The sequence below is a fragment of the Haliotis asinina genome, chromosome 11 (assembly GCF_037392515.1).
Source record: "Haliotis asinina isolate JCU_RB_2024 chromosome 11, JCU_Hal_asi_v2, whole genome shotgun sequence".
Lineage (NCBI taxonomy): Eukaryota > Metazoa > Mollusca > Gastropoda > Lepetellida > Haliotidae > Haliotis > Haliotis asinina.
Genome location: NC_090290.1, coordinates 5,141,356 through 5,154,522, shown reverse-complemented (window position 1 = coordinate 5,154,522; position 13,167 = coordinate 5,141,356). Strand labels below are relative to the sequence as shown.

At 35.8% G+C, this 13,167-nt stretch overlaps 1 protein-coding gene across 6 annotated transcripts in view; it reads left to right on the top strand.

Moving 5' to 3' along the window:
• LOC137255836 (POU domain, class 6, transcription factor 1-like) overlaps positions 1–13,167 on the top strand; it is a 78,941-nt gene that overhangs the window by 20,915 nt on the left and 44,859 nt on the right. For 3 of the 6 annotated variants that reach the window (XM_067793404.1, XM_067793405.1, XM_067793401.1), the window contains exon 2: positions 5,531–5,694. In XM_067793404.1, coding sequence (XP_067649505.1) covers positions 5,596–5,694 — 99 coding nt within the window. In that variant the 5' untranslated portion in view covers positions 5,531–5,595. Of the gene's footprint in view, positions 1–5,253; positions 5,303–5,328; positions 5,385–5,530; positions 5,695–5,986; positions 6,020–13,167 lie in introns of those variants that run through there. The other 3 variants (XM_067793403.1, XM_067793402.1, XM_067793406.1) reach the window with 3 other exon arrangements.

Sequence of the window (13,167 nt, the reverse complement as noted above, 5' to 3'; positions counted from 1 at the left end):
TTTTCAGATTTGTTAATATGTGGTTATGCCACTCTTAGTCCATACTAACATCTCTACCATTTATCCCAGCTCCTAGATGGCAGAGATAGAGAGGCAGAGTTTAATGTTAACATCAGGATTGTTTTCCTCTGGGCTTGTAATGCGGGGGAATATAGTCGCCGCCTCGTCTGTCTGTCCGTCCGTCCATCCATCTGTCTGTCCATCCGTCCGTCCATAATCATTTTGTTTCTGGAACACAACTCACAAACCATTTGGACCAAACTTGATAGATATAATAATCTCAAACTATAGTTGTGCCTTTCGCTATTTACTGAGTTTGAGCATTTTTATATTTTTGGTTTTTCCATGGAACATTTTGGTGTTAGTCCAATGGTGGGGTGGGCTTCATTTCCAGAGCAGAACTAAAATACGTTCAATATTTTTCTGCAAAACTTGGTAGATATATCAATCAGAACCTAAAAAGGTGCTTTTTGCTATTTACAGGTTTTTGTGGTTTATTATTTTCTCGGTTTTCAAGGAAATGTTTCGGACATAGTCTGAAAAGTGAGAGGTATGTTTTGTTTCCGGAGCATAACTCAAAAACAGTTCAATATTTTTCTGCAAAACTTGGTAGATATATCAATCAAAACCTGAAGTGGTGCCATTTGCTATGTACAGGTTTTTGTGATGTCTTCTTTTCTTGGTTTCCATGGAAATGTTTCGGACACAGTCTCAAAATGGAGGGATGGGTTTCGCTTCCAGAGCATAACTCAAAAACTGTTCAATATTTTTCTACAAAACTTGGTAGATAAATCAATCAGAACCTGAAGTGGTGCCTTTTGCTATTTACAGGTTTTTCTGATTTCTTGTTTTCTCGGTTTCCAGGGAAATGTTTCGGACTTAGTCTCAAAAGTGAGAGATGTGTTTCGTTTCCAGAGCATAACTAAAAAAACTTGGTATATATGTGTGGCAGGCCCCAAAGTGGTGCCTTTTGGTATTTACAGATTTATTATTTTCTCGTTCCTGATTTCCATGGAAACAATTAAAACTTAGTCTCAAAACGGAGGGATTGTCTTCATTTCCGGAGCACAACTCAAAAACCGTTTGATATCTTTCAACAGTTCTTAGCAGATACATGAGACAGATCTTGAAGTGGTGCCTTTTGCTGTTTACAGATATATTGCATTTATATTTTTCATGTTTTCCATGGAAATGATTCAAACTTAGTCTGATAAAACATCAACTAACTTAGATGATTTGTCCTTTCAAATACGTGGGGGCTGGGGGGATATGTCATCTTCTGATGACTGTTGCTACAGTCTGTCACAGGTGGGCTCAATCCTGGCTCCTCCAAGCCACAATCAAACATGGAGTCACCTCTGACAACCAGAGAACCAGTCCTGGTTTTATTCTCAGCCAGGCAAGGCAAGAACAAATACCATACTTTGGTAGCTTTGGATGGGGTTGTACAACTGATTTTCCCGTGCCTAATAATCGTTTGCTAAACTTACAAGCACAGCTTGCTGAATTTGTTGCCAACAATCCATGTTTTTAAGAGGTGGTTCACATGTCAGTATATGTCAGTTGCTGAGACTGATTCTCATGATGTTGATCTCTGGATTGCCTGGACTAGACTTGATTAGTCACAGACAGTCTTCATATAGCTTGGAATATTGCAGTGTGCAATGTTTACCAAGAAACAAATAAAACAATAATGACTTTTGTTCTTTTATAATTCTCAAAACAGTTAACTACATATGTAACAAACAAATGTATAACAAACTGATAATTGTAACAAACTGATTTCTCTTCCACATGCTATATATTGAAATGCATATAATAAACTAAGTTTTGTGGTTACTTTGAGTGTGTCATTGCTATCACAGTATGGGTTTGTACATATGAAGAGGAACCATTAGATTAAGTCTTTTGAGAAGCCCGATCATTATTATCATTATGCTTCTGTCGTAAGACATAAAAAAATAAACAGACAATTTTTCTTCTGAGAGGACAATTCCAGACAATCAGATTAGTTATCATTTAAAGCAGGCTTCCGGGAAACATGGCTATTTATTTGTATTTTCAGCATTGGAAATTATATCAATTTTTTATGGCAACTCTTAATCAGTTACAAGATGAAATTCAAAATGCTGCCATTGATATTTAATACTGGTCAATAATTGCTCAGCATTTTGAAAGCAGTCATTATTTTTAATTTGGATTAGGATGAAAAGATTATTTTTGTTCCAAATAGTTTTCTGTGATGATTCAAGATTGGGTATGAAGAGCTCACATTTCCTTGAAGTCTTTCATTGATTAGTTCACCACAGAAAGAAATGTCTATTTGTAAAAATAAAAAGTCTTCACAAAATCTTGCAAAATTGAAATTACTGTATTTTTTAGGAAAAAATCTGGGTTTTTTTAAACAGTTTTTTACATCCTTGTGTAAACTTTTGGTTTGTTTTATATAATAATACCTCAAATCTTCCTTTGTTCGGACTGCTGAGTTGCCTCCCTTAGATGTGCCAGGATCTTTATCCCTTGGTATTTTTAGCAGGGCTTAGTTGCCTGCCCCTTTTTTTACACTCTGCCTTTCTTTTAATACGATAACTGACATAAGTATGGAAGTTTCATATGCTTGAATAACTTAACAAAATACTTATTAATTTGTCACCTACCCTTTAGGGAACCTGAAGGAAACACTCCAAAGTGATATATCACCAAAATGATAAATATAGCAGATCTGCAAGGTTCATTCTCCTCCAAAATGACATAACTGAAATAGCAATCAAATTCCAATGTTCATCCAAGCCCAGTCACGAAATATAGTCAAAGTATTGTGATGGTATATTACTTTTATGTTATGTTTTTTTAATATTGATACCGTCATACATAATACCAGTGAATATCATACTGTTACACATCAGAGCTCAGTCTGGATGAATCTCATAAAAGTATGTGTTCATGTTTATGGAACATTCATGGTATAATGAAATCAAACAGTGTGTTCTAATCACAAATATTTCTTAAGCATTTTGTAAACATTTTTTGTCGTTATCACTGACAGAAATAAAACCCTTTCATTTGACACTAGCTCGAATCAACAAACAAGAATATATGATGTTCTAAAGCCATGCATGTTGAGCATTGATTGCATGGACACCAGCACATTACAGATTTGTGATGATGATGGTGATGATATTCTGTTATACATTTTGATCAGTTTTGATCAGTTGTATTATTTACATTCAAACATTTTACATAGAACATAAGATTTTAAGCCCTGTCTTAAATGCCACATTCTGTTTGACCTCTGTTTATGCCCATAGTGCGTGCAGTACAGGCTCAAAATAAACATGTATCCAGATTTCTCATTATGCTAAAATAAGTGATGTGAATAAATAATCTCCTGCATTTTAAAGTAATAATTAAAATAATTTCTGAACATATTGGAATATGAATGAGATGTAGATCTTTGAGTAAATTATGGCAATTGTATTTTCAGATTATGCTAATAATTCCTCTATTATGTAAATCTGTCAATTATGTTAATAGAAAAGTCTGCTATATGTAACAGAACATAGATATATCTCAATGATCTTAGCTGTGGAATATTTGGCTGCTCTTGACAAAACAGCCAGTCCGCGTTTTCTCTCTCAGAATTGGCGTATTGATTTTTCCAAGTTGCTTAGCAACCAGACCCATTATTTGCTTAGAAACTCCATCAATTTCACTGGGTATAGATTAGTATGCCTTCCACTACAATCGGTAGCTGATAGGAATTTCCACATCTAATTTGGTCTCCTGATCATAAAAATTTATGAAGATATTTGCATTGGAAATGAACCTCTGTATAGTCCACCATTGGCTGAGTGGAACAGGTTTTTCACTGGAGGTGGACTTTGACTATAGTAATGTAGAATTGATTTTAGGACTACATGTTTAGAATAATGTATTTCCTGGATACTAAATAAGGAAATGAATTGATAAATTATCCATTTTAATCAGGATTAGTTGTACAACTAAACAAAGTCTCTGCATTCAATGGTAGTTGAGTGAGGTAATCTTTAGAAAGTTGTTGAGCTGAATATTGGTCATGCATGCATTTGGAGAGTCCCTCTGTCATCAGCATAATGGGACTGCATGCATTGTAAACTTGAATAGTTTCTACATTTAAATGTTTTATGTTTATTTCGGGAATAGCACCAGAAAAACTCTTAAAGAAGAAAAGTTTTTATTCCAATAAATCATGCATTAATTTGTGTATTTTATGAACTTAATGTTTGAAATAAGTGAAACAGGAAAAGATGACAAGCTGATTTCTGAAAATTAAGTTGACATTTTATTTGATTTTGTTTGAAAAGTGTCAGCTATTTTTGTGGGAACTTGTATTGTGTAAAGATATGGAGGTAAAGTGTGCTTGTTGCACGGGGAAGACACCCCAGGTCACATCGCTGTATTAGAATTCAGTTGCATGCGGTTCCATTATCAGAATCAATGCAGCGTCCTCGAGGAGCCTCATTATGGAAGCAACGGATGGGGGAATATTGAGCTTCGTAAATTACATTGCATTACTCGCGGAGACCTCACATCAATATCCTCGGTTAAATTAAGCCGCCCGTCTCCAGGGGAACATAGATTCGAAGCCTGCGCACGCCAAACATGACATTTTCAATAATTATGCTTCAAGTCCCAGCTATATTCTCAATACATATCGTTAGTAGTGGCATCTCATACGTCTTTGTCCGATGACCAAAGATTGTGCGATTATCGAATGTTGGGACGATAGGAAAAAAATGACAGGTTCCATATGATCGCATGGGTTGGTCAAAATAATAGCACATTTATTGTGGGGGAGAGAGTGTTGTGAGCCATATTGGTCTTAATACCTTTTGAATTCTGATGAGGCAGATAATTGGAGAGACTATTAATAACAATCATGATGGATACTCAGAAGATAACATCTATTAATCCATGTCAAGAATTTAAATGTAAAACTTGTGAAAATGGACATGTGTCATCTGTGTTTATTTAAATAAAATGCTCTGGGATTTGATCAAGTTTAACAATGTTATAACAAAACCGGTTAATTCACTGATGGGGGTTTTGTGATGTCCAGGTTGTGCGGTAATAAATTCCAGAAAGGGATTAGCTCAGCAATTCCACCAGTCCAGTTTGACCTCTAACACTGCGCCTGACACGGAAATCCATCCCTGCACTGCTGCTGGTAGCGAATCGCGGAATCCTATTGCCTGCTACTTAACCTAGACAGAGCCTCTCTCTAGCAAGACACATAGTGATACATTGGATATTATTATGACAGGTAATGATCATATTATAATAACTAGGCTTTGTTCAATGAAATATTCACAGTGGTACCAACGAATTATTAATTAGCACTATGGGTAAGTGTGAAATTCCGACATTTTGCCCCAAAATAAAAACAAATTTGACATGATGACCAAAAGCAGGAGAGGTCCATGAAGCCAGGAAGCCATCGCTGGTTCCGAGACGATTGATCGGGAGTCATCAACTCGGCTATGTTTTGCAGGTCCTCCACTGGATTGAATGCTGTTCATCTACTGACCATCATTTTGGCATCCCTGCACACACGCCATGGACACTGACTCCAACGATGGGACAGTTACCGAAAGCCTCAATGGAGAAACTAAACCTGACCCGACAAAGCTTGCCCATTCGGCCATTATTAAGCAGGTAAGACAAGCTATTGTGGGGACGCTCCCTAGTCTTACTGTGGCTCATCGCACGACCACACATGTGTAGCTGCTCAGGTACGCATACATTTTATGCAGGTAATGATCTCTCATTAACAAATCTATGCTAATGATATGGAATGATCCTTGCGACTTCCTTCTCCCAACTGACGAAGAACTCGCAACTAATAATATTACAATATCTTTTCCTTCTTAATGGAGAGGGGATTTTTACTAGTTTTATGTACATGATCAGCTGCTTGCGATAGTGCGTTGTGTATAAACAGGAGACATTGTTGGGAGTTTGCAGACATCCGTACAACCAGGTATGCTAGAACAATGGACATGATATGTGTTCCTGGTATATATTGCATTATTTATCTTGCATTTCATTCATTTATCTGATATTTTGCATTACAATTTTGACCAGTGGATTTAGCCTATTTTGTGTGGTGGTGAATTTACATAAATTTCAGGGTGTCATTGAGAATATTTGTTGGAAATGTGCTATATGTATGAATGAATTTTTGCTCATGTTTTCATCATTATTTAATATTTTTAAATTCATTTATGATTTTACATAATTTACTATCCAGCTTCCTATGAACATATTTAGATGATGTTGATGTATACCATCTCACAATCATATGTTTAGATGATTTATGTTGAAATTGTGTGCTATTGATTTTAAATCAGGAAGTGAAGATGGATATTGATGCTATCTGCTGTCGTGACATTTTAGAATTGTGGAGATTTGTTTAATAGTTGTTTAGGTGATGAAATGTTCAAATATTTTCGATTTTGTGACAATTGTAGTCGTGTGTTTATTGTTTATAAATCAGAAATATTTATAATTCATATACAATGTAATTATGTTTTAATTAACTTGTGTTTCATTAAATAGTGTTAATAGGGACAATTATTTTGTAAGGTTGTCCTTTTTTGGTAAAAGGACATTGGTATTATGAGATTTATCGTGTTTAAGTATAATGATATATTTTATATACTAATAATAATTTGTAAAGATAATACATTTTTGTTGTCAGTTGTTTTTGAATCATTGATAGTGGTATGTATTACAGTGTCGACTTCATCACTAAAATTTTTCTTCCTTTGTCCTACGCTCAATTAAGGAATGAAAAGTTTGTATTTTGTGTTGATAATGAAGAAAGTCTAGCCATTGAAAACAGCTTTTTCAGAACAGATTTATTCATATGTTGATAGGGTATTTAGAACACACATTGCTTTTTAGAACCTTTCCTGATAACACAGACACATGTGAGATAATTCTTGATGAAACAGGTGCTTGTTTGGAGTGAGGTAGCATGATACACTGTTGAAACGTGATAACCATAGCTGATGCTGGCATGTTTGTATACAGTATTTCTTTGTGTTGAAACAAATTGCTTGGTCAGTCATGTGACACGAGCAGTAATAAATTCTGAATGTTATCCCCATGTTTGAATATGGTTTTATACTAGGTCACTGGGTCTATATTCTCAGCCATAAATAAAATCTAATATGTATACAAGTTTTGGTGAAGATTATGGCCAGCCAAGCTGTTCAAAATATACTTAACTTGATAAATGTGTCAGCCGTCAAAACATTTTTTACGATACGTTTTTTCCGGATTTATTTGACCTGGCCAAGTTATAAAATGTATGCAGATTGTTAATGTGTTTTCAAGTCTTATCTAATTAGACAGGATTCTGTATGTCAAATTACATGATAAACAAAACTTTCTCAAACAAATACTGCTTCAAATAAGGAAGAAATGCAGAGGGATAGGAGAAAAAGTGAAAAATATGCAACCAAATATAACTAAATGAAATTCAAATACTTCCAAAAGCAGTGTTTTTCTATCATATTTATGATTTGAAACTGAAGTACGTCAATATTGATTGTTAAGGTATATTGCGGTATAATTGCTCAGAATGATTTGAAAGAGCAGCATGAATTATAATGCAGCATTTTTTGTGATTTCTCATTGATTAATGTTAGAATATCATGAATATTTACTTTGATAGCATTAATAAGTAGATGAAATGTTGACATCTGTAATTGAATTTAGGTTCTTAGAGGCATTTGAGGCAGAAGTTGGTGTTAGGTGAATTCACCAGACGAGTAAGCAAAGAATAGCTCAGAGATGTGACATGTTACAATAATGAAAAAGTTGCCATCCATATTATTTGTCTTTTAATTGAATATTAATACAGTTTGGGGAAAAAGGATATCAAGATATCCATCTACCCACATCCATCCACCCACCCACCCATCCATTCATTCATCCATTCCATCCATCCATTCATCCATCTGTCCATCCATCTGTCCATATATCTGCATTTGATTGTTTCCTGAGCAAACCTCCTAAAACCTGAAATATTTCTTGTTGAAGATCAGTCTAGTATTAAACTGGTGCCTTTTAATAACTGAGACCTTGAAAAATGCTGAATTGTTTTACTTCTTGTCATGGAATGTATCCCAGGGCAATATACCAAAAGTTGGGTATAAGTAACTGTCGTCTGTTCACTGACGTCTGAGCTGTCTTCACCGTTTCATTGTTTTCAAACAAACTACTAAAGATGTCTGAGGTTTCTTGTGATTATCTTTATATTTGAATTAAAATTAGCAACAAATATTTCCTTCATTATTCAATGGCGAAAATGCTTACTGTAATACTATGGGTTGTATAAAAAAATAAAATAGAATCCCTGACTACGCAACGTCTCATATGGAGGTGTTATGTTGAATGTGGATGACTCATTTCCACCCTTCAATTATTACTAATTCAATAATTACTAATAAAGTAATTGTGAATAATTACTGAACATTATTTAGTATTATATTAGGTAATATTGTGTCACATTTACGGCATATTCAGTGAGGTCAGATGTTTGAATGAACTTGTCCATTAAGGCATGGTTTTGATTCCCAACATGGGAGTGAGTGAGTGAGTGAGTGAGTTTAGTTTTATGCATCACTCAGCAGTATTCCAGCTATATGGTGGCAGTCTATAAATAATTGAGTCTGGACCAGAGATTCCAGTGATCAACAGCATGAGTATGGATCTGCGCAATTGGGAACTGATGATATGGGTCATCAAGTCAGCGAGCCTGGCCACCCGATCCTGTTATCCAACATGGGAAGAGCGGTGGGGTGGCCTAGTAGTTAAAGCGTCGGCTTATCACACTAAAAGCTCAGGTTTGATTTACCACATGGTTATAATGTGTGGAACCCATTTCTGGTGTCCACTGTCATCATCTTGCTGAATACTGATAAAAACAGCTTAAAACAATTCTTTCTCTCATCAAGCATTGTGTGTGGCATGGTGGCTGAGTGGATGAAGTGTTACCTTGTCAGGTTTGATTCCCAACATGGGTACAATGTGTGAAACCCATTTCTGTTGGCCTCTGTCACTGGTGTGGTGGGGATATGAAGTGGGGGAGATGTTGATGGGTTTGGATGGGTGGGTTCTTTTTAGTTTTGTCATTTTGGTTGAAAAAAGAGATGGTGGTTGGTGGTGGAGAAGGGGATGGGGTTCAGGATGGACGGGTTAGCCTGCTCCTGGTTGAGGGATTGTAGAATAATAGTACCCTCATACATATTTACATCCTTTTGACTTTCTGAATAATTGGACTGAATACCTAAATAGCTGTGGTGATATTGCTGTGTTTGTCACCACCAGGTGGCACTGAAGTTATCAACACTGAACACAAGTACCATGCTTGGTTCTCTCTGCTTTTCAAGCTGACACACCATGGCTGAAATAATCTCTAGAGCAACATAAAACCAAACACGCTGGCTCAGTAATTCATTCTTCATGCCAGGTAGCATAGTGGCTGATGTGTTCGCTTGTCATGCCCAATACCATTGTTTGATTCCCAAGGTGGGTACAGTGTGTGAAGCCCATTTCAGGAGTCCACGCCATCATATTGCTGGAATATTTCTAAAAACAGATTAAAACTAAGCTCACTCACTCACACACTTTTCAAGCCATAGAAGCTCTTTGTTTTTGTTACATAAAGTTCCCTCATTCATGTGACAAGACATAAAATAATAACATTTCATGGGATTTTTTACTTAAAACATGCTTCTTGACAAACTATTAACAATTTAGAAAGCAAAACCATTTAAGTGTATTATTACCCGTAAAGGTTCGGGTTAGATTATTGGCCTTCAGCAACCCATGCTTGTTTTAGAGGTGACTATCGAGATTGGGTGGTCAATCTCACTTAGAATATTGCTGAGTACAGTATAAAACTCACTCACTCACTCATTAACTCTCGCTCGCTCGCTCACTCACTCACTCAAGTGTTTGAAAGTATGATAAATATTTGTAAGTAAAACTTTTGACATGCAGTAAAATAAAGTGTGAGATTTATTTCACAATACACTATGGTAGTGAAACTTTTTTTGTGAAACTCATGTGTACTTTTTGCACTTAACTAAGGGTTAAACCTTTAGCTATAACAAGAAGTTTGTCCTAAAAAATAAAATGAAACAGTAAAGAAATATCTGCAATACCATCAGTAAGTTAATTTTGACACATCCTTGAACTGAAATTTGATTCTGTTCTTTAAGGAAAAAAATACCAAAAAAAATCATTGAAAATTGTAATTTCTTTACAAGAATGATGTGAAAAGAACATCCTTCTAGCACACCTCTCGTGTGACGAAGACAAAACCAGTTACAAACCCAAAACAACAGATGAGTTTTTTACTTGAGACTTCCTGGTTCTAAGATGAATTATGCAAGTGTGAGCAATCGTATCTTTGCCCCAGGAAAATCCTGTGCACATTTATTGTGATTTTTTTAGCAGATTTCCATGGAAATTTAATCATCTGTCACAAGGATCAATTCCAGTGACTATAAATTTCTGAAATTTACATAATCATCATATCGTCAGACCTCCTGAGAAACTATTGCTCAGTGCATGATTGATTTATACAAGAAATTGCGAATATGGTAATTTGATTTCTTTAATTAAACAAGTGACGGTCAACAGATTTTTGTTTAGTCTTCCATGTTTGGAATTAGAAAGATAGATGATAAACTGTTTATGGGTAGTTATTGGAGGGAAAAAGGAATCGTTTTTATCCATGAAAAACCTGTAAAAAGAGATCAGTTTAATGTAAGAATGATGGTGAATTTATGAGATTTGGAGACCCAACTGTCCAATCTGCTGTGCTGAGAGTGGTGTCCCTTTGTTTAGCCTGGATATGCTGCTTGAAGGTTCAGATCCTACATTCCCTAGTTTATTGTCCTTTGGTTAGTTTTACCAATCTTGGCTTTCTGTTGTGTAAAATTCGGTCTCTTTGATTTATATAGCATCAAGTTGACAATATTTGAACACAAGAATATTGGCTTACTGTAAGTGCTAGAGTTGCAGACTATGGTTGATGGATTCAATTGTCTTTCCTCATTGTGATGTACCCATTTGACGGCACCGAGGGACCAGTGAACAACATATTTATCTTACTGAACACCTGAATAATAATTTTGATTTGTTTGAGGTATGGGTGCAAATCTTTTTGCAGCTGCTAGATTTTGCAGATGACAAGAAAAACAGATTTAGAGTTTTCTCCCTTCCATCGATTTCCATTCACAAGACATTGGTAATTTCTGTACATCATACATGATTCAATGTTATTTTAGATAAAGAATTACTAGAACCAAGTTTAGCATTCCTTATGGGGTACATAGAAATATTACGAACTTATAACTTGGGTATGTTGAAAATAATAGAAGAGCACTCGACCAATCAAAAGACAACATTTATGTGGGAGTTAAGATCATATGTAGCATGTCACGTTATCCCCTTGGCTGAGTATTCCTGGATGTGGACCATGTAAACATGGTTCTTGGAACATATTGCAACCTATTGTTCTTGTACAAAGCAACCAGCAACGCATAGAGGACTGGCCTGTGATTCAGTCCCAGATTGCTTCAACCCTCCAAAGTAATGATGTTTGTAACTGCCCCAAAAATGATGCTTTTTCTTACTGACCAAAAATGGTGCTTTTTGTTACTGCCCCAAAATGGTGCTTTTTGTTGCCCTGACTAGCATGGCTTGTGTAGCCTGTCACTATTTTCTGGCAGAATGGATCACTGATCACTGATGCTTTCAGTCTCAGGACTGCTTCCCCCAGACTCCAGAGTATATTCTGGCTTCTCTAGGATAAAGATCATTCATTGACACCAAAGTACAGCAGGAAAACATCACTGCAGTTAGTTTTTAGCTGCAGAATGTTCACAAACATGATCTTAGAGCTCAAAATTCACATGTGAACATGGAGCAGAATGTTCAGACATTTGAGTTTGCTGTGGAAAAATCATGCAAATGAAGATGGTGCAGAATATTCACTCACATGACCATGGGGCAAAATATTCACTCACAAGACCTTGGGGCAAAATATTCACTCACATGACCATGGGGCAACATATTCACTCACATGACTTTGGGGCAAAATATTCACTCACATGACCTTGGGTCAAAATATTCTCTCACATGACCGTGGGCAACATATTCACTCACATGACCTTGGGGCAACATATTCACTCACATGACCTTGGGGCAACATATTCACTCACATGACCTTGGGGCAAAGTATTCACTCACATGACCTTGGGGCAGAATCTTCACTCACATGATTTTGAGATAAAATATTCTGACAAGTGAACTTGGGACAGAGTATTCCTACATGGAAATTCAGGGTGGAATATTCATGTGAACGAACATGGTGCAGAGTATTCCTTCATGCAGGCAGAATATGCATAGAAGTCAGTTTAGATTGGATTGATTTTACAGGTAAACAGAATATTGATGCCAGTATTCTTGGAGCAGAATATTCATACAGGTAAACACGGGGCTCAATATTCAATCACATTAGTATCCATAGGGGCAAAATATTCAATCGAGGAAGTTTTGGATGGAATAAACGTAAATATAAATTTGCATAATATTCTTGTAGGTTAACTGGGGGCACAATGTGTACATTGTCCTTCTTCAGAAACAGCATTTTTGATTTTGATAGAATAATTGCACAGGTCAACTGAAGGCAGAATATTAACAAAAGTACACGCTAATGGCAGAATATTCATTCAAGAAGCACCTGGGTTCAATATTTTTACAAGTATACTTGCGTTACAATACTGATACAAGTATACTTGGGGTACAATATTGAAACAAGTATACTTGAGGTACAATATTGATACAAGTATACTTGATGTACAATATTGAAACAAGTATACTTGAGGTACAATATTGATACAAGTATACTTGAGGTACAATATTGAAACAAGTATACTTGAGGTACAATATTGATACAAGTATACTTGGGATACATTATTGATACAAGTATACTTGAGGTACAATATTGAAACAAGTATACTTGAGGTACAATATTGATACAAGTATACTTGATGTACAATATTGAAACAAGTATACTTGAGGTACAATATTGATAGAAGTGTG